This window comes from Megascapheus bottae, chromosome X, assembly GCF_031878675.1.
Source record: "Megascapheus bottae isolate mThoBot1 chromosome X, mThoBot2.hap1, whole genome shotgun sequence".
In the NCBI taxonomy this organism is placed as follows: Eukaryota; Metazoa; Chordata; class Mammalia; order Rodentia; family Geomyidae; genus Megascapheus; species Megascapheus bottae.
The window spans coordinates 33,641,041-33,665,378 of record NC_143547.1 but is presented as its reverse complement, the minus strand read 5'-3'; the positions used below and the strand labels follow the sequence as shown (position 1 = coordinate 33,665,378).

The following is a 24,338-nucleotide window of genomic DNA, read 5'->3' as shown; positions in this document are numbered from 1 at the left end:
CCTTTAAGCAGGTCCTTCTCAGGCATGGCATTTCAGGGGCAGAGAGAAAAATTGATCTTGCCTTGGTCTGAAAAAGTCATCTGTGATGGCTGTTACTTCCTCTTGCCCTAGTAATACCTTAGTCAGGTAACATAACAAGTCTGTGTTTTGATGGACTTCACCAGGGGACACTTGAAAATGGACTGCAAGGTTATCAAAGAACATATTTCTGTCCCTGTTTTCAATATTCAGGATTCTTTTCCCCAATACAGACAAGGATTATACTGTCCCTTTGGAAGAATGAAAAGTACAATGGATGTTTCTGTAAAAGTATGCATGAGGTCTTACAACCACCACTATTTAATTCCTGCAAATAGAGATGTTGTGATCTAAAGAAAGAATATCTTGTGAATAATTTTACAAGCAGAAATATGAACTAAAAAGAATGACATGCAAAAAGCAATTTTAACAAAAGAAAGATTTCATGTTACTCAATTTACAGAACTTGGGGGCAGGTCAAACATGGTGTAAATCGGCATAAATCTAAAGAAGTATGAAAGGAGAGGGCCCATCTCTCATATACACATGCAGTAGGTTTCTGACAGAACAAATTTGAGATATCTGATCTGCTCTTCTTCCTCTTGCTCCTCTTTTTCCTTCTTCTTCTCCTTCTCCACTTATTTCTTCTTCTCCTCCTCTTTCTTCTCTTCCTCATTTTTTTCTTCCTCCTCCTCCTCTGCCACTTTCTTTTCTTCCTCTTCCTCCTTCTCTAACATCATCTCCCCCACATTCTCCTCCTCCTTCCTCATCACCTCCTCTACCTTCTCTACCATTTCCTCATCTTCCTCTTCCTTCTCCTCCTGGCCTATATTCTCCTCCTCCAACTCCACCTTCTGCTTCTCTTCCACCTCCTGCTTCTCCTTTATATTCTCCTCTTCCCCCTCCTTCTTCTTTTTTATCAATTTTGCCACCTCCCTCTCTACCTTCTCCTTATCCTCCTCCAAATTTTTCTCTTCCTTTTTCTCATCCTTGTCCTCCTCCACCTCCTGAAACTCCTGTTTCTCTACCTCTTCTTCCTCCTCTTCCTTCTCGGCAGAATCTTCCGTGCCCTTTGGGGAGATAGTGAACCTGTGGGGATCACATACTTTGATCCCTTCACCACCAGCATCCTCAACTTTCTGGCTCTGGTCTTTGAGCCTGGTGAGGACCACAACTGGTCGCATATATAGACCTGGAAATTGAGCTTTAGCATATCAACATTTCCAGGAGCTAGGGTGCCCAGAGGACTTGGGTGCTGGGGCCCCCAAGGTTTTCTCACTCTGTGTTAGATTAATGGCTCCCTTCATTGTTGGTACTAGGGAGCTCACACTGGAGCTTTCTGATACCTGAGCTTGCATTTCATGTGCAGAAGCAGCAGTGGCTGTGTGCGCCATGGACTGCTCATCAGGGAGGGCATGCTCACTGCCAGCATGGCACATGTGATGGGATGGTAAGCATGCTCTTTTCCCCAGATTTGGTTCAGAATTCAGTTTGCGTTTGGGTGGTTTCTTGTCAGTGCAAGGGCCAGGGCCAGGCTGAGCCCTTGGTGCCTCTGGCTCTGACTGTGGAGACTCCACAGGGGTTCCTTGCCCTGCTAGTTTTCTGCAAGACAGAATCTCCAATGCTACTTTAGGTTCTTCTGTGTGGGCACTAGCCTGGCCTGGTGGGCCAGAGTCCTCGCCCAGAGCATCTCCTGGAAGTTCATTGGCACAATCCTGGTGAGGATGCAATGGCTTCAATCCCAGCCTCTGTGAGGGGCATTACATCAGTGCTTCTCACTTGCACTGTTTCCTCTATGGAGAGGATTTGCACATCAAGAGCAATTCCTCTCTCCCTTCATTGTGTGTTTGAGTCCCTGCTCTGGACAACACCTTTGCAGGCCACAAGTCCCCTTTCCAATGACAAAGGACACAGTCCTCACTCTCCATTGTGCCTAGAGTTGGGAGCTGATTCAGAGTCGCTCAGTTCCCACTCTTCCTTATGTGTTCCTCATGCAGCCACCTGCAGCCTCCTTGTCCCGAGGTGTATGCAGGGCTGTGGGCTTCCAGGGCTCTCCTCCCAACTGAGGATCCGGGACTAGCTGGCCGTGGGGTCTCACTCAGGATGCACCAGTGCCCTGCAATATAGAAAGGGGACAACAGAAATGAGTCAGAAATTCACTTCACTTGGTTTAAGGGAGAAAGCCCATCCTCAATGGGTCTGACAAGGATGAATAGAAGAAATTTTAAAAGTCTCTCCAACACCAAGCAAAGACTGATGGCAAATACTTGGGGAAATCTCCCAAGAGTTTGAGAAGGTCCCTGACACTGCTATTCAATTTTTTTTCCGAATTGTAAGAAGTTTGTGTTGAGGTACATCTGTCTGGGATGTGGGAGTTCTGCCAGGTCCCATTTATCTTAGTGCTCACTTGGTGCCCTTGGGCCTCTGTGAACCTTCTCTACTGAGAAAATCTTCTTTGATTCTCTTTTTCCTGGAGTGCTAGTGGTGCCTTGCTCTTCCCAGGATGCTAATGGACATCTGCACAAATACTGGCCCTGAACCAGTGTCATATTCTTCGATAGAGAATGGAATCTAGTGTTTGTTGAAGGATCACTATGATGGTTCCTGAGTATGAACTCTACTAGTGATGTGTGGTGCACTGGCTCCTGTACAGTGGCTCCATGCAGATGGTGATTGAGATCTGTTGTCTCAAAAGAGGATTGCTGGTGTTGGTTTTGTTAATGTTGTTCTTGTTATTGCTGTTTGTAGGCCTGGTACTTGGGGTCTGACATCTGTCCCTGATTCCTTTGGCTAAAGGCTAGTGTTCTACCAATTTCAGTCACAGGCCTACTTCTGGTTTTGTGGTAGTATTTGGTTATGAGTCTAACAAAATTTTCAGCCATGGCTGGCTTTGAATTGTGACCCTCAGGTCTTAGCCTCTTGCCTTTGTAGGATTACAGGGCAAGTCAGCAACCAGCCACTACAGCTATTGTGAACAGATTGGGGAGCAAGAAACAGTATTGTCTATTTATCAAGATTTTTGAATGTTGATGAATGCTTGCTTAGTAAGTAATCAAGACTTACCCTGGTCCTATGAATCATAGAAGGTCTGGCTTTGAGCTGACTCTCTGAAGTCCTAACACTGCATCTGCTGGTCTTCTAATCCTTTGCCTTGCTCTGAGCCTCTGAAGTGCACAAAACTCCATGGACCCTGGAACACCTGCTCCAGAGGACCACAAACTCTGTCCTCTAATAACAGCTCTGGAAAATCCAAAGCAGATAGGACATGAAGATGATTAGGGATGATTGGGAGATAGTACTCCCTTCTTGAAATTTTCAGTTTGTTTTGAAATCAAAGTGAAGAAGTATCCCACCAAATCATTTAGTTTCCCAGATTAGTTTCTTCCCAATTTATTACCTCAGCATATATTCCTCTTAAGGTGTATCATGGAGGAGATTCTCCTCTGGCTCAGAACTTTGGTGCCTACCTCACTCATGAGAGCATGTGACTAGGACATAAAGATTTCTTGCGAGCTTGGAAACATGGTTTGTATAAATGGCCCTGTCCCAGAACTAAATGGATACCAATATCTGGATCAAGTGATTCTCATTTTGCAGCCTCCTAAGCGGGTAAAATTATTGCCAGCATTCATCCAACACACCAAGGACCTTATACACACAAATAATAAATAATTTCTTCTATGCCCCAGTTTCAGGGTGCTCATATTCTAGCCTGTAAGAGTCATCCCACTCCATCCTTATTCCTGTCATCAGAATGAGATGTCCAGAGACCTAAAGAGCAAAACCTAGTTCTAAACTAAACCTTGACTGCTATGCCCTTTGGTAGTCATAGTAGGTGTGGAGGTGAAACATTTTAGCTGCACTGGGATTCTATTCTACCCTGGAGCCATGATAAGAGAATGAGAAAAAGTTGCAGGATTAATTTTGGCACAGGTGGGTTCCACCTCCATTCTCAACCACTCAGGAGGCTTAGATGTTGGGAGCCAGAGTGGAATCAAACTGTACCTTGATTTGCATCAGACAATGGCTTTATTGTCTTATTGTTTTCTGGCCTTATTCTGTTTAAATGACCTGAGATTTGACCATATGAATGTAACACCTGGAAGTTCCCTGGTTTCAAGAAGGGATATAAGCCTGGAGTTGACAATAAATGGGGCTGCAGTTTTTACCTGGGCTGCAGACCTCCCGGTCCTGATGTGTTTGTCTCTCTTCTATTTTTTCCAGTCCCTGCCCCCTGTTTCAGGAACCCCAATTTGCTTCCGGTAGGCCCCGGCACTTAGATATGAGGATCATCATTCCATGCCAACCAAATGAAAATTCTCTGTGAGACTCTCATCTCCAGCAAATTACTCACAGGTGGTGTACTGTGGTTCAAGAAACAGAAAGCTAGCCTTGAGCAAAAAAATGGCTTAGGGCTAGCTCCTAGGTCCTGTGAGACCCAGGACAAGATTAGAAAAAAAGAAAAGAAAAGAAAAAGAAGCAGAAGCAGAAGCAGGATTGATATTCCCTCTTCCCACCCAGGTACTTACATATACTGAAGGCTGATTACTTAATTTTTTAGTTTTGTTTTGCCAGTCCTGGGCATGGGCTCAGGGTATGAGCACTGTCCTTGGGTTTTCTCAAGGCTAGAGCTCTACCACTTGAGCCACAACACCACTTCCGGCTTTTTTCTATGTATGTGGTACAGAGGAATCTAACCTGGGTCTTCGTGCATGCTAGGCAAGCACTCTACCACTAGGCCAAACTCCCGGCCCTTAAATTTTTAGTTTTAGGGTACTCTATCCTATAACATCATGTAAGTGTGGCTTATAAGGAATTTCAACTTAGTATGGCCAGTGCTGGCAGACTCCAGTGGATGTCATGAGTAATTCTGTATGCTTGCCAAATGTACATTACTGAGATCAGATTTTAAAGCAATAAGGAACGATTTTTGAACTTATGTATATGCATTTCCTAAATTTAATATTTAACTAGGTTCCAGCAAGATAAGTTAAACTAATTTCTTGTGGGTATACAATTACTTTCTGGAGAATTTACTTATCCCAGAATTAATATTATATTCACTAAAATATCCTTAAACATGTGACAAATGTGTGAACTGAAGTACTATACTGTACTGAAGTAACTGCTGATGCTCAAATGTCCTTATTAAGACCTTAGAACAAACAGAGTGTGGAATGAAAGGAGGAAAAACAAGGAAACACTGTTTTTGGAAGGGAGGAGTGAGAATGTTGGTGTAAGAGACAATGAATATGAAAAATTATATTCCTATATTATTTCATTTACTTGCAATTCCATTGCACAACTATTGAACGAGAAATGTAATAATAGAAAAAATTGAGCAAGGGCCTGGAGTTTGGCTTAGTGGTAAGAGTGCTTGCCTAGCATGCACACAGACCTGAGTTTAATTCATGGTACCACATCAATATAAAGATGCGGAAAGTAGTGCTGTGGCTCAAGTGGTAGAGCTCTAGCCTTGAAGTGCTCAGGCCCTGATTTCAAGCCACAGGACTGGTAAAAGAAAAAATAGTATTGAGCAGGTAAATGTATTCTCAGAGAACACTAGAGAAACCATGCAAACAGTGCACAGGTGTGACCTACCTGAAAAGATTTGGTGCTTTCTGCAGTGTGGTGGTTCCTCAAAAGACTAAACAGAGATAGTAGATCACCCTTGGCAAGATTGCCATTTTCACGATGTAAATTCTTCAGGATTATTTCTACACTGTTGGTGGGAGTGTAAACTCGGTCAATCACTATGGAAAGCACTATGGTGGTTCCTCAAAAGACTAAACATAGAGCTCCCCTATGACCCAGCAATTCCACTTCTTGGCATTTACCCAACCGTCCAGAAACAAGTACATACTAATTCCACTAGTACAACGATATTAATTGCAGCACTATTAACCATAGTGAAGATATGGAAGCAACCCCGATGCCCCTCAGTTGATAATTGGATTAACAAGATGTGGTCTTTATACACAATGGAATTCTATGCTGCCATCAGAAAGAACGACAATGCCCCATTTGTAAAGGAAATGGAAAGACTTAGAAAAAATTCATATTAAGAGAAGTAAGCCAGACTCAAAGGTACATAGGCAACATGGTTTCCCTCATTTGTCATAATTAGTATAAACCTTGGACTCTCCTAGCAGAAGTTTATAATAGGGAAAAACCTAGATACATAAGGCCATATAGGATGAGGCTAAATTAAAGGACCTCCATGATATAGAAACAAGAGCCATATAATGTGTGGTTGTTCTTAATATACTATGTTATTTCCCATCTCATTCCTTGTCCTTTGATTATGTCATATTTTTATCTTATTTTACCCTTTTCTGATATATTGTATATGTGTTTCTTTGTTTATGTGAAATAGGATAGAGAAGGGGAGAAAACAAGATGAGGGGAGGGGGTGGTGGGAGGGAAATGGGGACAAAAACATGAGGAAGGTTATCAATATTAGTGAAGCAATGCACCTTCTATCTGGGAAATATAATGTAACACTACTATTAATTATAATAAAAATATATTTAAAAGATTTTGTGCTTCTCTTTCCAAACAAATATTTATAAAATCTGTGTTCCAAGATTGCATCTCTAGTTTGGTGTAAAGAACCTAAATCAAATCGTGCCCGTAGTTCAATCTCCAGGATCAATGAGAGAGAGAGAGAGAAAGAGAGAGGGAGGGAGAGAGAGAGAGAGAGAGAGAGAGAGAGAGAGAGAGAGAGAGAGAGAGAGAGAGAGAGAGAGAGAGAGAGAGAGAGAGAGAATATAAAAGAAGTAAGGAAGGACCACTTGTAATCTGGGTTCCAGGAACTCATTCTTGTAATTGAACCTACTCAGGAGGCTGAGATCTCTGTATTGCACTTCCAAGATAGCTTGGGCAGGAACATCAATTAGACTTGCATCCCCAACTAAACACCAGAAGATAGAATATACTGTCAAAGTGACAGTATGCTAAATTCAATGACAAAGCTCAGACACTGAATTCCAGCCCCACATCCAATCATAAAAAAATGAAGAAAAGTAAAGAACACTCCAAGCCACCAGTTGTAGAACAGCATCTATCCCTGGGTCTTTCCTTTCTCAGATCAGAATGAGGATCTTTCCTTGTCCAGCTGCATCACAGTTAAGTGGTTCTAACTCATAGAGGCAGGATACTTGTCCTCTCCCTCCACTGGGACAAAGCTCTGCATTATTCCTAATCTCCATTTGACCCATTGAAGATATATTAAACACACTAACTGATGGATCTACTGGGAAAAACAGAGCCACTCCAGCCACTCGCAGAGGGCAATGACACATGGGTACTGTTCTGCACACTCAGTCCAGGGGCATGGCTCACTGCACGTCGTGGAACCCCCTGGAACACCTCAGGGTTCCTAAGTGTCTCCTGTTTATGTTCTACCTTGTCTGGAAGACATGAAGAGTGCCCACCCCCGGACCACTGCCCACTCAGTGTCCACTTCACCCTCACAGAAACTGAGGACCTTCTGACTGGAACCAGCCCTTCTCTGGCAGCCTTCACAGCCCCCTATCAGCCGCAACCCTAAACGGTGAGTAGTGATATTGCCAGTCAGTGTGGACTCTTCTATTCATCCACTGCTGACCATTAAGTGCCATTTAGTCAACTATCCCCACATGCCCGTGTTGTCCCCTCCCACAATGCAGTATCAAAGAACCCAGGACGCCTCTGGGACCCTCCTGATCGACCAGGAACAGCTGTACCTACAGGATGGCCCGAGGTCCTGGACTTCCTGGACCTGGATCCACGACGCTCAGGAGCAGCCCTCCTAAGCAGCTTGCTGGCAGCCAGTACCCGACAGCCGGTACCAGAAAGCCTGAACCGTGCAGTCTATCAGCCAGTCCACAACTGCCTTGGTAGCCACGGAATTCCAGCCTGGGCGTTCTTCTCTGATTGGACAGATTTGTACACAAACAGCTGTCACTTCTAGGAGGCCTCAAAATGCTGTGCAGGGATTGGCTGGTCCATGCGGCCCAGGCGCTTCCTCATTGGCCAGTATTGTAAACATGGTGAGGCCAACCTCGTGGACTGCCTAAATAAACTGTCTTGGAAACTGAAAGGCTGTCTATATTACTCTGGATATTTGGTTGCCCAAGCTGGGAAGCACCTCACTGACTGGCCAGCATTGTACAGAGGAAGACCAGCCAACCAAGTCTGGCTAGACTGCATATGCTACTGCTAGGCACATGGAAAAAGGAGTTCACAGTGATATTTCTGGGCTGCTCCTATTTCAAAGCTAAACTCCCTGGCCTGGAAATACTATACTGGATAATACTGGTTTACACAGGGGGAGGATGCTTAGATTGTTGGCTGTCTGTTGGTCTTGGCAACTAGGTTCTCATTGAGCTGAGTTGTAAAGGGGCCCATAAACCCTTGAAACATCCTTTCAGGACAAATACTTGAAAGAATCGAATGGGGAAAAAAAGAAAGAATCCAATGGAAATCATTTAACACAGTTGTTATAAGTAAAGCTAAAACTGATAATGCTCGAAAATCCCCAGAAAAGAGCGTAGCCTTGTGGTAGAGTGAATGCCGTGCATGCGAAGCCGTGGGTTTGATTCCTCGGTACCACATACACAACAAAAGTTGCAAGTGGTGCTGTGGCTCAAGAGGCAGGGCTTTATCCTTGAGCGAAAAGTGTCCAATAACAGTGCCCAGGCCCTGAGTACTAGGACAGTCCAAAAAAAAAAAAAGAGTAAAAATCCCCAGAAGAGAACACTCACTCCTTATTTGGGAAACTAGACAATCAGACCTAGGCTGTACCTTTTGTCTAAATGGGCAACAGAAACAAAAAGCATCCTGGAGGAGACTCAAGGAAAGCAGAGAAATCTGAGTAACTGAAGGCACAAAGACTATGTGCATCTGACATACCAAATCATATTCATCAAAATGAACTTGAGGAAATGAAACCAAGAGATTTGTTCCTTTTGGTTATTTTTGTCGTTTTCCCCTTTCTCTGTTCCCTTATATGACAATGCAAGTGTGTACAGGTCTTTTTGAGTGTAATGGGAGGTGCCAAAACTGAAATTCAAATGGGGACCAAATACAGCAGTGGTACTCAATAGACACTTTGCTGAAAATTAACTAAACCATCTATAGATTGAAATGGGAAGGAAAAACTGTGAGAGTGCAATGCAAGGGGTGACACTGTCCAAAAAGAGATGTGTTCTTCCCTGACTTATGTAACTGTAATCCCTCTGTACCTCACCTTTACAATAACTATGCATATATTTTAAAGGAATGAGTAATGTGAAAGGAAAAGTATCAGACTAATGGAGAGACATTTGTATAATGTGATCTTAAAAGTATAGTAAAAAATAAAATATAAGATTATGCAAAGTGACAATCTGAGATCACTAAGTAAGAAATAGCTGTGTCACTCTTATTCCTGCACAGAAAATGAGTTTATTCATTCCTTATCTCATTAATTCTTCATTCAGTCTTTTACTGACAATCTTTGCTACTCCCTTATTTACTCACTCATTTCATACATCAACGGCATATCAACAGCAACAAAATCCTGAAGAAGGACTCAGCTCCACTCTGTATTTCTGAACACAGTCACAGTAACTGAAGACTCTAGGAGCCATGGGATCTTCTTTAGGATATGGTTATGTTGACAAGAGGAAAAACAGTGACCCTGTCAGGCCAGAAACACTGCATGTGTTCCACACACAGCTGCACGATCAGGGGCAAATGGAACCGTGTTAGAATTGTCAAACACTGCTATGAATGACACATGGCACTATACCTACACACGCTCATAGGAACACACTCTCATATGTGCACATATTTCCTCACACTAGAATGCACCCATATTCTCATATGTACAAATAACATCATGTTTGTGAACGTATACCTATGTGCACACTTTCACAACCATCCATGTTCGAATAAATTCTCACATGTACAAACCTCTTTGCTTACATATATTCCCACATGTACACAATCCGATGTCCACACACACTCTCACCTGTGTAAACCCCGGGTGTCTGGATACAATCTGCCATGCACACCCCCTCAATATTCCTTGACCTTACAATTCCCTGCTCTTTACACCCTGAGACACACATAAGGAAGGAGATAGCTACATAAACACCATGACTATGTGAAACAGGTCTGTGGGTTCTGCATCAGTGATATGTCACAAAGGAGGCTGCCCCCAAGGGGCACCTCTGACTTCTTAGGGACACAAACTGACAAAACCCCAAGTTGTGGCCCTGCTATGTACACTCAGGGATGAGGTCCCTCCTTCTCCCTCATTTCACCATGTCAAAGGACTGATTACTCCAAAATGTGCACTGGGCCCAGGGAGCCCCCTTCCGCATCTGCTAATGCCAAGTCCAGACCATTTCTCCCCTATGTTACCAGAGCCCTCTGTGTCCATTTCACTTCCAATCTACTGCTAGAAGCATGGCTGAATCACACGTTCCTGCTAAAGTCCCCTGCCCTTTCCAACTTCTTCAGGCACACAAGGTCATTCACATCACCCTCTGTCCTCAACACCTTCAAAATCTTTCAGTTTAAACTTCCAGCAGTAGCAGCCAGCACCTGAACTCCATTCCAGCCTCTTTCTAGGGTTTCCTCCTCTCCACTGCAACTCCCCACCAACTTCCTACCGGTCTAATTTCCAGGCCACTTGGTTCTCTGCTCAGACTCCTCCTCCTGAGGAGGCAGAAATTATAGTCACATAGCACAGATGCATGTCCCTCACTGCTCCAGGCTCATGCTCACATCTGTCCAGCAGGGAGCTCCACATTGGCACGTCTTGATCTTTCATGGGACACTTCTCCACATGCCCCCTGAGCAAATGTTCCTCTTGTGATTTGGAGTACCTTCTAGCTAGCGGCCACAGATCTACCCATCGCATGCCAGATGTCTGCATCTGTCCATCACCAAGGTTTCTCAGGAAGGGCTGTTAGATTTTGCTGTACAAGCACATACACCATTGGGGGAGATGATTTTTTTACATACTTGGACTCAATATTGGTCCCTGTCACTGGCTTGCCCTTTGGTCCCATGAATCCAAAAAAGTCCAGCAATAAGCTGACTCTCTAGACGCTTAATTCTGCTCTGCTGTCCTTTAATTTCTTTCCTTGTTCTGTGCCACTTAAGCGTACAGACTGCAAAGGATACTGGGGCACCTGCTCCAGAAGCCCTTAAACGGTGGGCCTTTGGGAGTAGTTCTAAAATCCTAAGAACATAGGAAATAGGTATACTAAGTGAAAACTGGGAGATCATCAAACCGTCCTAAAACCTTTTGTTGCATTTTGAAATAGTAATTAAGTAGCCCTGCTTAGTCCTTTCCATGTTTCCCCTCAGGCTGCGCCATGGAGGGCATTCTCGTCTATCTCAGAACTTTGGGATCTATCCCACTCCTGAAAGCATGTGCCTGGGACATAATGATTTCTCATGAACTTGGAAACAGGTTTGTGTACATGATTGTGTCTCAGAACAAAGGGTAATCCAGTATCTGGGTCAAGTGATTCCCTTTGGGAAGCATTCTAAGGGGCTAGAATTATTGGCAGCAAGCATCCAACTCAGCAAGACCTTTTCCATACACAAAGGAAGACTGTCTTCTTCTATGCCCCTGTTTCAGTGTGCTCAACTCCAAGTCAATTACAGTCGTCCAACTCTACTTTTTAGTAGTTTCCCCATACTGAGATATCCAGAGACCTAAAGAGAAACTCTTGTTCTAAGCTAAACCTTAACCTCCTTGGCCTCTGGTAGTCACAAGAAGGCATGGAGTTGAGACATTCTTTGCCCACTTTGATTCCCTTGTACACTGGAGCCATATGAAGGAACTGGAGAAATGAAGCAGGACTAATTTGAGCACAGGGGGCTCCCATTTCTCCTCTTATCCTTTCAAGAGGCTGAAATCTGAGTATCATAGTCTGAAGCCAGCCAAGACAGGAAACTATGGGAAAGTTATCTCCAATAAATTACAAAGAAATAGAGGGATATAATACTGTGCTCAAGTAATAGATAACTACAAAAAAGAGGCTCAGGAACAACTCCGAGACTCTTAGACCCAGGACGGGATTAGGAAAGAAAACGAAGGAAAGATGAAAGAAAGACAGAAAGAAAGAAAAAAAGAAAGAAGAAAGGAAAAGGAAGGCAGGGCTGAAGGAAAAAAAGAAGAAAGAAACAAAGAAAGAAAGGAAGGAAGGAAGGAATGAAGGAAAAAAGAAAGGAAAAGAAAAGAAAAGAATAAAGAAAAGAGGCAGAACTGTTATTTCTCTGTTTTTGTTCCTAAACTCTCACATCTAGTGAAGACATGATTTTTTTTAGATTCATTATTTTTTAGGTACTCTGTGATGTGACATCATGTACCTATAGATTGCAAATATGCTCATCTTAGTCCTCAGAGGTCAAACTGTACAGCTAGTGTTGGCACTAAATCAGCCTCCAGTGGATGTCATGTGTAATGTCATGAGCAATGCTGTGTAATTGTCAAATGATCATTGTTGAGTTCAAAACTTGTAAAAAAAAATAAGCAGCACTTTTTGGAAATATCTACATGTATCTTCTTCATTTAATATTTCAGGAGATTCTAGCAAGATTAGTACAATTCATTTCTTGATAGCATACAAGTCATTTCTGGTATATTTCATTATATCAGATATAGCTTGACATACACAGTAAAATGTTGTGCTTAAAATATGTGAGGGGCCCGAGAGTGTAGCCTAGTGGTAACATGCTTGCCCAGTATGCACAAAGCCCTGGGTTTGATTCTTCCGTACCATACACAGAAAAAGTCAGAAGTGGTGCTATAGCTCCATTGGTGGAATGCTATCCTTGAGATAGTTCAACAGTGCCCACTACCTGAGTTCAAGCCCCAGGACTGGAAAAAAGAATCATCGGACAAAAGTCTCAACTCTTGTACTGAAGTGACTGCTGTTCTTCATGTGTCCTTATTAGGACCTTAGCAGCAACAGAATGAGGAGGAAAAGGAAGGGCAGGAATGAAATCAGGTATTCAATGTATATTCTATAAAATCAAGTAAAGCAAGGAAAAAAAGGATATTTTGTGTATTGAGCGAAAAGGCTGATGTGGGTGATATATTCCTTCATGAAATTCCAGTCCATTGCACAAGTATTGAAAGATAAAAACATTAATAAAAGGAGTTAATCAGGTAATCTAATATGTTCTCATATAAGATAAGATGACGCATGCACACAATGCACATGTGCTGACCTGCTTGCTGATGCTTGGTCTTCTTGTGTTCTAAACTTTCATGTAATCTGTGCTCCAAGCTTGCATCTCTAGTTTAATGGGAAGAACCTAAATCAAATCTGGTCCTATTGATGTATTAGGAGAGGCCTTCTCAGCTAGGCACTGATGACTAAAGCCTGTAGACCAATCTACAAAGGAGACTGAGATTTGTGTACCATACTTCCAAGCCAACCTGGAAAAGAGTGTTCATTAGACTTTTATCACCAATAAATCACCAGAAAACCAGAAATACCATATAGGTATACCAGGTTTGGCGTTTAGTGAAAAAGTTCAGTGACAAATCTCAGATCTTGAGTTTCAGGCCCATGTCCAAACAGAAACAAAGAAGAAAGAAAGAAAGAAAGAAAGGGAAAGAGAGAAAGAGAGAGGAAGGAAGGAAAGAAGAAAGGAAGGAAGGAAAATAGGAAGGAAAGAAAGAAGAAAAGAGGATACCCCAAGCAGTTAGGAATAGAGCAGCATGTATCCCTGGGTTTTTCCTTCCTCGGATCTGAATGAGGACCTGTCCTTGTCCAGCATGCATCAAGGTCAGTCCTTCTGCTTGCCTAGTGGCAGGGTGCTTTTCCTCTCCCATCACTGGGACAAAGCTTTGCATTGCTCCTTGTCTCCTCGGGACCCAATGCAGATGTGTAGACAAACAACAACGGACCAACTGAGTCACTGGGAAAAACAGAGCCCCTCCAGCCACACACAGTGGGAAATGACCCAGGGGCTCCTGTGCTGCACACTCAGTCCAGAGCACCGCCCACTGCACACTGTGGATGCCCCACAGCTTCTCAGGTTTATCTAAGTGACTCCTGTTCATGACTGGCAGACATGGAGGGCCACTGCCCACGCAGTGCACACTTGATGGTCAGAGACCGTGAGGATCTTCCGACTGGAGACAGCCATCCTCCAGCAGCATTCAAGTTGCCAATAGACCCCGAGATGAAGCAGTTTGCAGTGCTATTGTATCACATACCAGTATGTACCCTTCCATTGATGCACAAAGTGCCAATTAGCAACACTGATTCACCATCCCCACATCCACCCCTTCCCCAATTCAGTGTCAGAGAATCCAGGATGCTTCTGGAACCCACCTGGTCAGCCAGGAACCCTTGGACTTTGACTTCCTGGACCTGGATCCAGGAAACTCAGTAGCAGCCCTCCCAAGCACTCTGCTGGCTGTCAGTACCCAGCAGCTTGTACCAGGAAGACCGCATCTTGCAGAATGATTGGTCAACTGGTCCACAACGGCTTGGGATATCCACAGAATTCCAGCATCAGCGTTCCTTTCAGATAGGTCAGCTTTGTACCCACAACATGTTCTCTTCCCACTTGGCTGCAAGACACTGTAGCGGGTTTGGCTGATCCATGTGGCCCAGGCACTTGCTTATTGGCTGATCTTATAAACATAGTGAGGCCATCCTCATGGCCTGTCTTTATATACTACCCTACACACTGGATGAGTCGGGCCATGTGCTCCAGGGTGACTAACATGCCTTCTTGGCATGCTGAGACACAGACTCAAAGCCTGAGTATACCATTCTGGGTAATAGATGGCCCAAGCTGGAAAGCACCACACTAATGGGCCAGCATTGTACACAGGGGGACTAGCCAATGAGGCCTAGCTAGATCATATATGTTACTGCTTAGCTCAGGAAGAAAGGGCTTCACACTGATATTCTTGGGCTGTTATTATTTCAAAGCCAAACTCCCTGGGCTGGAAAAACTATACTGGGTAATACTGGTATACACAGGGGGAGGATGCTTAGATTGTTGGCTGTCTGTTGGTCTTGGCAACTAGGTTCTCATTGAGCTGAGTTGTAAAGCGGCCTGAATGTATTAGACCCCATGAACCAACAAAGATACACAGATACTTAAAAAGAATAAATATAGGACCACTCATATAACATATTCTACAACATAATAATGTTCACAATCATACATACATATAACATGCACTCAACCATGTGTGTGGACACGTGTGTTCCACAAACACATACCCATACACACACACACACACACACACACACACAAACACACACACGCACACAAACAGAATACCCAGACTCACCCATGCAGACATGATAACAACAAACCAACACATCAGTATCCCTTCCAACACACAATCGTGTGTGGTACCTGCAGCATCCTGATCTGCAGAGCAGTTTGTATACGTGTGTGTGTGTGTGTGTGTGTGTGTGTGTTTGTGTGAACACTCAGAGTAATTGTTTGCCAGTATCTTTCAGCAATAACCCTGAGGTCTGGAAATTTCTGCCTTCTGTCTGCTCCCCATGATTACCCTGACGATACAGGACAACTGTATGCCAAACCTAAGTCCTCATCTGCCCTAGCTGTAACCAGTTCCCTCCATCATACCTTATGTCCTTATGTGATAATTTCCAGTTGATTGGATTTTGGGGGCATCCTCCCTTGCCTTGCTTGTGAGAACTCACTTTCCTCTTCAAGGACAAGATGAGATTGGCAGCATGACATAAAGCAAAGTAGATACAACATTTGCCTGAGTCTGGAGGTGGGGCCTCTCTTGATGTGTGGAAACTCACAACTGACCAGCAGAGCAGGCACACTCACCCACCTGGGACATTTGATTCTCCCTCCCCTCCCATCTTCTTCAGAGCAACCAAGCCACACCACAGCTCCTCCAGTTGAGGAGGAATGAGTGCCGTTGACCCCAGTGACATGACACACAGCTTGCTCTGGCCTGGTCAGCTGGGAATGCACACATCTTAAACTCACTTTACCTCTGTCATAAAGCATTCTGTGTACTGGGTCAGCAACCCCGCCCAGAATTGCAAGTTGCAACCAGTGCCAACTTGCTGGTGAGCAGTTGCTGTTCAAACCAGGTAATTCAGCACATGTATTCTTTCTATAGGAGAAACTGAGGTAATGAAAGGTGAAGAGATGCACTGAGATCAAGAGCCTTAGGGAGAGTGCTGCGATTTAGATTAGGATTATACAACTCCAAATCACCAGGTAAAAGGTTGTCCTCTAAAGACTACAGTCAACCTCCCTGACATCCTTGTATCTGCTTCCATGGCAGACCCAGTCATTCTCATGTATTTGTTTTCAATGGTTCTAGGCTTCATATCAAGTGCTCCCAAATGAGATTATGCTTAAATTCCCATCAGTGTGTTTGAACATCTTTCAGGCTATCACATGAGTCCCCTTGGTAACCAGCACACCTAGAGGCAGTTATGCCCCCTTTAGTGAGGTCACGTCCTAGACTCTCCCAGGTAACACCTCACATTGGACTGTGGGAAGGTTCCAGGCCACACCTCCCACTCCCCTGGCCACACCTTCTCCCACTGTCCCTGGCCAAAACACTCCTTGCCCCTTGGCTATGTTCAATCTCCAGCCTGGGCTGCAGCCCTGCAGATTAGAAAGGAAAGTTTCCTTCCTTGACTGAATAACATTTGGTGTTCTCTTTCAATTGGCTACCTACTAAAAACCTAACAGATACCCCTGTTGAGAACATGTTTCTCACATGAGCTAACAGATTAGGGTATGGGTAGACTTAGAGGAGAGGGAGGAAGCACAACACAAATAGACCCAGGATACAGCCTAGACCCCAGCAATCCTTCCCACATCTCTTGGATCTCACTAAGCTATTCAGATGCTGAACTATAAGGATGGTAGTAGAAAGACTGCCTAGGTAGAAAAGTCTCTGAAATTCTTTTTTTTGCCAGTCCTGGGGCTTGAACTCAGGGCCTGATCATAGTCCTTGGGCTTTTTCAAGGCTAGAGCTCTACCAGTTGAGCCACAGCATCACTTCCAGCTTTTTTTTTTTACTATGAATGTGGTATCAAGGAATCAAACCTGGGCCTTCATGCATGCTAGGCAAGCACGCTACCACTAGGCCAAACTCTCAGCAAAAAGCCAGAGGTAGATGTGTGCCTCAAACTGTGAACCACCAGGCTTGAGGGAAAAGTCTAAGGGACAGTAGTACATTGGCCCCAAGTTAAGCCCAAGTTACACAACAGTTTCAAAGGAGAGCAATGATGTGGTGAGCAAAATATACACAAAAGTAAGCAGGAAGGGAGGGGAGGGTAAGAGAGGCAAGAGGAAAGAAAGGGAGGAGAGAGGAGTGCACAGGTGTGAGAAGAGTGGAGGAAAGCAGTGAAGTCAAGAGGACAGGACAGGAGGGCCAGGCAGAAAAGAAGAGAAGAGGAGAGAAATGCAGGCTACAGGAGGGGAGGGGTGGAGCTTGCCACGAATCCAGCAGATGTGTAGCTCCTCCCCCTGTTTACTTCCACTCCACTTCCTTCACCTACTGTTGTAAACACTTGTCTGGACAGTGGGTCCCTCCATATTAAAAATTCCATTGGCAATGTGTCCCCCTGAAATCTAAACTCGCACATGACCAAGCTCCCTACCCCAACCAATTCCAGCTCATCTGGGCCCTGAGGCCAGAGGAAGGGAGGCAGCTGGCTTGGTCGGGTTCTAATATGCAGGTAATGAGGCTCCTGCAGGCCCAGCCAGAAAGCATGAAAAAGCAGAGGGCCCTGCAGATTTGGATTGTGGGTGGCAGGCTGAAGAGTGGACTGAAGGCCAGAAACAGGGGTACTGGGTGGGCCTGGGTATGGGTAAGTGCTGAGAGAGGTGGACTAGCTAGGGCTGAGGCTCAGGAATTCCCTGGACTAGGTCTGAGGAGGAGTTCCCCTGCTTCAGTTTCCTGATATAGATTCTCCCAGGCAGGTGCTTCTAGGAAAATCCCTGCTGATGCTGACGCACAAGATCTTCAAGGAGAGAGCCAGCAGCTAGGGCACTGAAGAGGAGGACTTTGCATAAATGATGGACTGAATTAAGCCTGTGTTTGTGTGTGTGCATGTGCATGCGTGTGCATGTGTGAAAAGGCATGCATATGTGAGTGGCAGGGAGAGTATGGGTGGATGAGAAAAGGAGACAAATAGAGAGGGAGAGACAGGCAGGCAGGAAGACAGACAGACTGACAATCAGTTATTATACTACCTGACCAAGACAGTGGTTAGAAAGGAGCAAAGGACAGATGAGTCTAATGGCATCAACATCAAGTTCTGGCGAATTGGGGAGTCCTGACCCCCCACAAATGAATAAATGTTTCCACAGAACACTCTGGGATGGGGCTGGCACATGCTGTCTGGGTACATATGGAAAGGTCTGCTTGGTCCCCAATAATCTGGCAAGACCTTGGATAAAGTTTATACAATAGAGAAAAGATTACCAGAAGAAACTGCCCCTCGAACCTGAAACTCTCAAATGCCCCCTCGGTGAATTGTATTAGTTTCTCACAGTGTCCTGGGCTACTGCGATTACTGAGGCTTGAACTCGGGCCACCCCCATATCATTGCTAAGGTTTTATTTTTTTTGCCAACGTTGGTACTTTATTGCTGGAGCCACAACTCCACTTTAGGCCTTTGGATGGGTAGATAAGGGACTCTAGAAGTTATCAACCAAGCCTGGATTGGAACCATAGTCCTCTTATCTCAACATCCAGACTAATTAGATTTCTAGGCCTAAAATACTGGAGCTTGGCTACATTTTGTTTTTCACAGAACTAGGTTAGAACTTGCTTCCCTGTTTACGAGACAAGTGTGGTGCCAATGCAGCCCCAGCCCCAGCTCAAGATATAGATCTCAGTGTTCCCATCCACTGACCCTGTCCTCCAGCCTGCTGGATACAATTGTTGAATCACAACTCCATGGCTTCTTTCTGCACTGTTTTCTATGGAATGGGCACTCAGTGCTGTTGCTTTAGTCCCTCTTCTGAGACCAGGATCTAAGCTTCTTACCTGAACCTTGCTCACTGGCAGGCTATCAACCAAGTCTCTCTTCCAGCCCTTTACACTGTTACAGCTTGAATACTTACTAAGACAAGAATATACTCCAACTGGGAAAACAAAACACCATGTCTGCACATGATGAGTTTGTGCTCATGATGATTAGGGAATGTACAGTCATAATACTCTATGTATATTTGTGAAATTGAAGCTAGATAACTTGAAGGGATGGTAGAGTTGAAATACATGGGCTGTGGACAATGATGGAAGGGATGATACTCATGAATGGGCAATAGAATTGAAATCACCTTTTCACGACCATGTTAACATAATAATAATATAATTGAAAACAGGGCAGTTTAATTGCACCTTCACTCTCCCCCACTGCTTTGTCTCATGTTGCAGAGTGTGTCCCAGAACCTGAGTGAAGCAGTGCGGTAGGTAGTGGATACCCAAACAGTCTCCACAACTGTGTAAGTCCATGGGGTTGTCTGAGTTTGCTCTCTCCCCCACATCACTAGACCCCTTCTGAACCCATCCACCACTTCTCAGGAGAGAATCATTAGGGATTCCTGCCCCACCTACCTGAGGACCCTAGCCTTCATTCAAACAATGAACAAAGTCTCATGTAATTACTAGAGACTGGAAATGCTCAACTTGTACCTGAGTCACAAGGTTTCTGTCACTGGATGTGAAACTGAAGTTCATCTTTCAGATGAGAGCTTCAATCCACATCTCACTGTATCCCTGGACCTAGGAGTGTAGGTGAGTGACTGAATGAGAGGGTGAATGAGTGAGTGACTCGTGAATGAATGAATTAGATCTATAGAAAACATTAGAATCTAGAGTAATATTGGACATCAGAAGTCAAGTACTATGTAGAACTCAGGGAATACTATCACAGAGAAAAGAAAGCATGCTGTCTGGGTGGAAAAGGCTGTCACACAGCTGGGAGCTGAATGTTATTTCATAATTCCTGAGGACAGGAAGATGACATATTGTTGTAGTGGGCCTTAGGAGTCTTGCTCTCTTGTAGGCAGAGGACAAATGCAGGTAATTCTCATCTAGCGATTCTACAGTTTGTAAGGCTCATCTATAAAAGTCCACCACATGAAGTCAGATTGCAAACATTTATTAAATACATCACTCAAGTTTGTTTATAGGCATCAAAATGAGAAGAGCAACCATCCTAGTTGTCCAGGTATGGATTTTCTGGAGGAGAGTTCACACATGGTCTTTTGCATGCTGCACATAGATTGAGTTATGGTTACATTCACACGTACTGTACACCAAATGTTCAGGGTGAAAGACACTTTGGCTGTGTTGTCAACCTAAACTGCAACTTGGTTTTATAAACAAGCACCTACCAGGCAGACAGGTATTAATATGTTATAAAATGTGGATCTTCTTACATTCCGACTGCACAGACAATCTCATGAATCACACGAAAGTTATTTTTCACATTTTGAAATAAACTGGCTTTATATTTTTATCTTTCAAAAACGCCCTTTTCAAGATAGAATCGAAACATATGGGCTTCACCTCACATATGTTTAAAATGTGTGTTTCATTGTGTCTCGCCAGGTACTCAGAGAGCAGTGAGCCTTTCTTAGGAAAGACCAGAGTTTGTTTCTCTTCTGGGAAACATTCACTCCCTGCACCTAATGACATTGCAACAGAAATCTTGTATGTCTTGAGACAAAAAAGTCCATTTGCCAGCCCCAAATGATAGGCCAGGTAGATGGGTTCCATAGCAGGTAGTCAGCGCTCTGAGGTGCTGGGTGGCCTCTGAGATCCAGAGGATTCAGTGTGTTACTTCTGGGACAGATGGCTCTATGAAGGGGATTGATGGTCTTGTTAGAGAGGCTGAGGGCCTGGAGAACTACAGGCTTCACAAAGTTGTTCGGTCCTTGAAGACGGCCTTCAGAGACATGGCATTTTGGGGGCAGAGAAAACCATTGATCTTGCTTTGGGCTGACAAAGTGGCCTGTGCAGGTTGCTATTTCCCCTTGCTCTAGTAATACCTGAGGCAGGTGACACAACAGGTCTGTGTTGTGATGGATTTCACCAGTGGACACTTGAAGAGAGACTGCAAGGTTATAAAAGAAAATATCTCTGCCATGGGCTTCAACTTTTAAGACTCTTTCCCCCAGATAAAGACAGGGATTACATTAGAGATCCAACAATTTTTTGGAAAAATGAAAGGTGCAATGAATATTTCTGCAAAACAATACATGAGGTCTCACCATCCCTGATTACTAGAAAAAAAGATGTTGTGATCTATTGAGTGAATATCTTGTGAGAACAAAATATCTTTTGAGAACAAAATGCCAACTGAAGATATTAACAAGAACAAAAGAATTTAACAAGGAAGGGGTTCATGTTCTGGATGTCTCAAATTACAGAACTTCTGTGCATGACACACACGGGATAAATTAATGTAAATATATGGGACTATGAGAGGGGGAACTCCTATGCAAAAATGGAATAGGTGTCTTCAATTGGAGATTTCTAATCTCTTTCTCCTCTCCTTCCTCCTCCTCACTGTTCACCTACGTATTCTCCTCCTTCTCCTTCTCCCCCCCTTTCTCCTCGTCTTCCTTTTCCTCTATGTCCTCATTCTCTACCTTCACCTCCTCCTCCGTCTTCTCCCCTTTCTCCTCCATCTCCAATTTTCCCTCCTTATCCTCCTCTTTCTTTTTCTCTATATTCAACTCCTCCCCCATCTTCAGCTCCTCCTCCCTTTCCTTTTCTTTAGCCACCTTATCTTCTCCTTTCCCTAAATTTTTCTCCTCCAGATCTTTTACTCCTACATTCTTTTTCTTCTCCTCCACCTCTTCGTCTTTCATCTCCTCTTCATCTTCCTTCTTCTCCATAACTTCTTTTTCCTCTACCTTACCCTCTTCCTCATTCCTCTTCTCTTTCACCAAGTTCTCATCTTCTTTTTCTACCTTCTCATTTTCCCCTTTCAATTCATTCTCTTCTTTTTTTTCACCTATCTCCTTCTTCTCCTCACACTCCTTTCCATGATTTATTTCCTGCTCTTTCTGCTCCTTCTCCTGCTTCTCCACCACTCCATTTAGACACTCTGGAAAATTGCCTAGGGGACTTTTTCCATCCTGAAAGGTTTCCTGTTCATAATTGTCTGGGTTGGGATATTTTACCACTGGAAAATGAATCCCTTGCTCAGCATTTTCCAGGGCCTCCACAACTGGGAAACCATCACTGCTTGCCCAGTAGTCCAGAAAGGAACCTTTGAAATTTCCTGCTGAGACCACCTCTTGGTAGTGTGTAATCACTGACAAGCACCAGGCCACACCAACGCCATAATGATATCTCGCTCTATGAAAAAGGAAGTCTTTCAACCTACACTCTAGGGGCTTTAGTTTCCCAACAAAGACCTGAATGCCTGTTTGTTCAGGGAACAAGTTGGGCTCAATCAACAGCACCCTGGCTGTGTTTTTTGTTCTGTCCACACTTTGTACCACACAGGGCCAAAATGGATAATCTCTGTAACGAAACCACACCAGCATTCCTCTTTCAAGGAGGGGCATGTCACTCATGGCAGCCACACTTGTGCTTTGTGTTGCTTGTCTTATCTCAGGTTGCTCCTTGGTACCAGTGGCCTTAGGCTCATTGCATGGCTCTGGACCTTTATATTTCTTTGCTTCTGTCATAACACCTGCTTCCGGGTGCTTCCTTTTTTGATTTGCAGTAGACACAGCATGGGGAAGCCATGTGTTTGGGGACACAGAGGAGGCCCCAGCCCCTGGCAAGCCTGCCTGGGAGGCACTCTTGGCAGAATCTTCCGTGCCCTTTGGGGAGATGGTGATCCTGTGGGGATCACATAATTTCATCCCTTCACCACCAGCATCCTCACCTTTCTGGCTCTGGTCTTTGAGCCTGCTGAGGACCACAACTGGTCGCATATATAGACCTGGAAATTGAGCTTTAGCATATTGACATTTCCAGGAGCTAGGGTGCCCAGAGGACTTGGGTGCTGGGGCTCCCAAGGTTTTCTCATTCTGTGTTGGATCAATGGCTCCCTTCACTGTTGGTACTAGGGAGCTCACACTGGAGCTTTCTGATACCTGAGCTTGCATTTCATGTGCAAAAGCAGCAGTGGCTGTGTGTGCCACGGACACGGGGAGGGCATGCTCACTGCCAGCATGGCACATGTAATGGGATGGTAAGCATGCTCTCTTCCTCACATTTGGCTCAGAATTCATTTTGCGTTTGGGCGGTTTCTTGTCAGTGCAAGGGCCAGGGCCAGGCTGAGCCCTTGGTGCCTCTGGCTCTGACTGTGGAGACTCCACAGGGGTTCCTTGCCCTGCTAGTTTTCTGGAAGACAGAATCTCCAATGCTACTTTAAGTGCTTCTGTGTGGGCACTAGCCTGGCCTGGTGGGCCAGAGTTCCTGTACAGAGCATCTCCTGAAAACTCATTGGCCCTCAAGCACAATCCTGCTGAGGACGCAATGGCTTCAATCCCAGCCTCTGTGAGGGGCATTACATCAGTGCTTCTCACTTGCATTGTTTCCTCTACAGAGAGGATTCGCACATCTAAGAGTGATCCCTCTCTCCCTTCATTGTGTGTTTGGGTCCCTGCTCTGGACAACACCTTAGCAGGCCACAAGTCCCCTTTCCAATGACAAAGGACATAGTCCTCACTCTCCATTGTGCCTAGAGTTGGGAGCTGATTCAGAGTCGCTCAGTTCCCACTTTTCCTTATGTGCTCTTCATGCAGCCACCTGCAGCCTCCTTGTCCTGAGGTGCATGCAGGGCTGTGGGCTTCAAGGGCTCTCCTCCCACCTGAGGTCCGGGACTAGCTGGCCGTGGGGTCTCACTCAGGATGCACCAGTGCCCTGCAATATAGAAAGGGGACAACAGAAATGAGTCACAAATTTGCTTCTCTTGATGAAAGAGGGAAAGCCCATCTTCAGTGAATCTATCTCATAAGAATAAAAGAAACTAGAAAACTCTGTCCTTATACCAAGGGGAAGTTTGATACCAAATCCTTGGGGGAAATTCAGAAGACATTGTAGTGTGTCCCTGGCACTAACACCCTACTGGTTTTTGTGGACTATGAGTACTGTCTGTTGAGGTACATCAATCTGGGACTTGAGATCACTTTTGCCTCACTACATGTTTGGTGCCCTAGGACCTCCTTAGCCCTTCCCTCTCTTGGAATGTGTTGTTTCCTTCTCATTTTCTTGGAGTGCTAGAGCTGCCCTGCACATCCCAGGATGCTTGTGGTCATGTCCTGCACACACATCTGGCCCTCAGCCCAGTGTCACCTTCTGAGTT

The 24,338-nt window shown here is 44.6% G+C and overlaps 1 protein-coding gene and 1 long non-coding RNA gene across 2 annotated transcripts; both read right to left on the bottom strand.

Annotated features, from left to right (window-relative positions):
- Positions 1-2,080: 2,080 nt before the first annotated feature.
- Positions 2,081-15,917, bottom strand: LOC150040794 (uncharacterized). Its single transcript, XR_016533720.1, has 3 exons — positions 15,637-15,917; positions 3,082-3,258; positions 2,081-2,134 (listed from the first exon to the last, which is right to left on the bottom strand). It is a non-coding gene; the product is annotated as an uncharacterized LOC150040794 (long non-coding RNA).
- A 5,668-nt stretch (positions 15,918-21,585) lies between these two features.
- On the bottom strand, positions 21,586-23,709 carry LOC150040793 (PWWP domain-containing DNA repair factor 3A-like). Its single transcript, XM_090327096.1, has 2 exons — positions 22,029-23,709; positions 21,586-21,953 (listed from the first exon to the last, which is right to left on the bottom strand). The coding sequence occupies exons 1-2, from the start codon at positions 23,707-23,709 to the stop codon at positions 21,586-21,588; spliced, it is 2,049 nt and encodes a 682-aa protein (XP_090183222.1).
- Between the last annotated feature and the right edge of the window lie 629 nt (positions 23,710-24,338).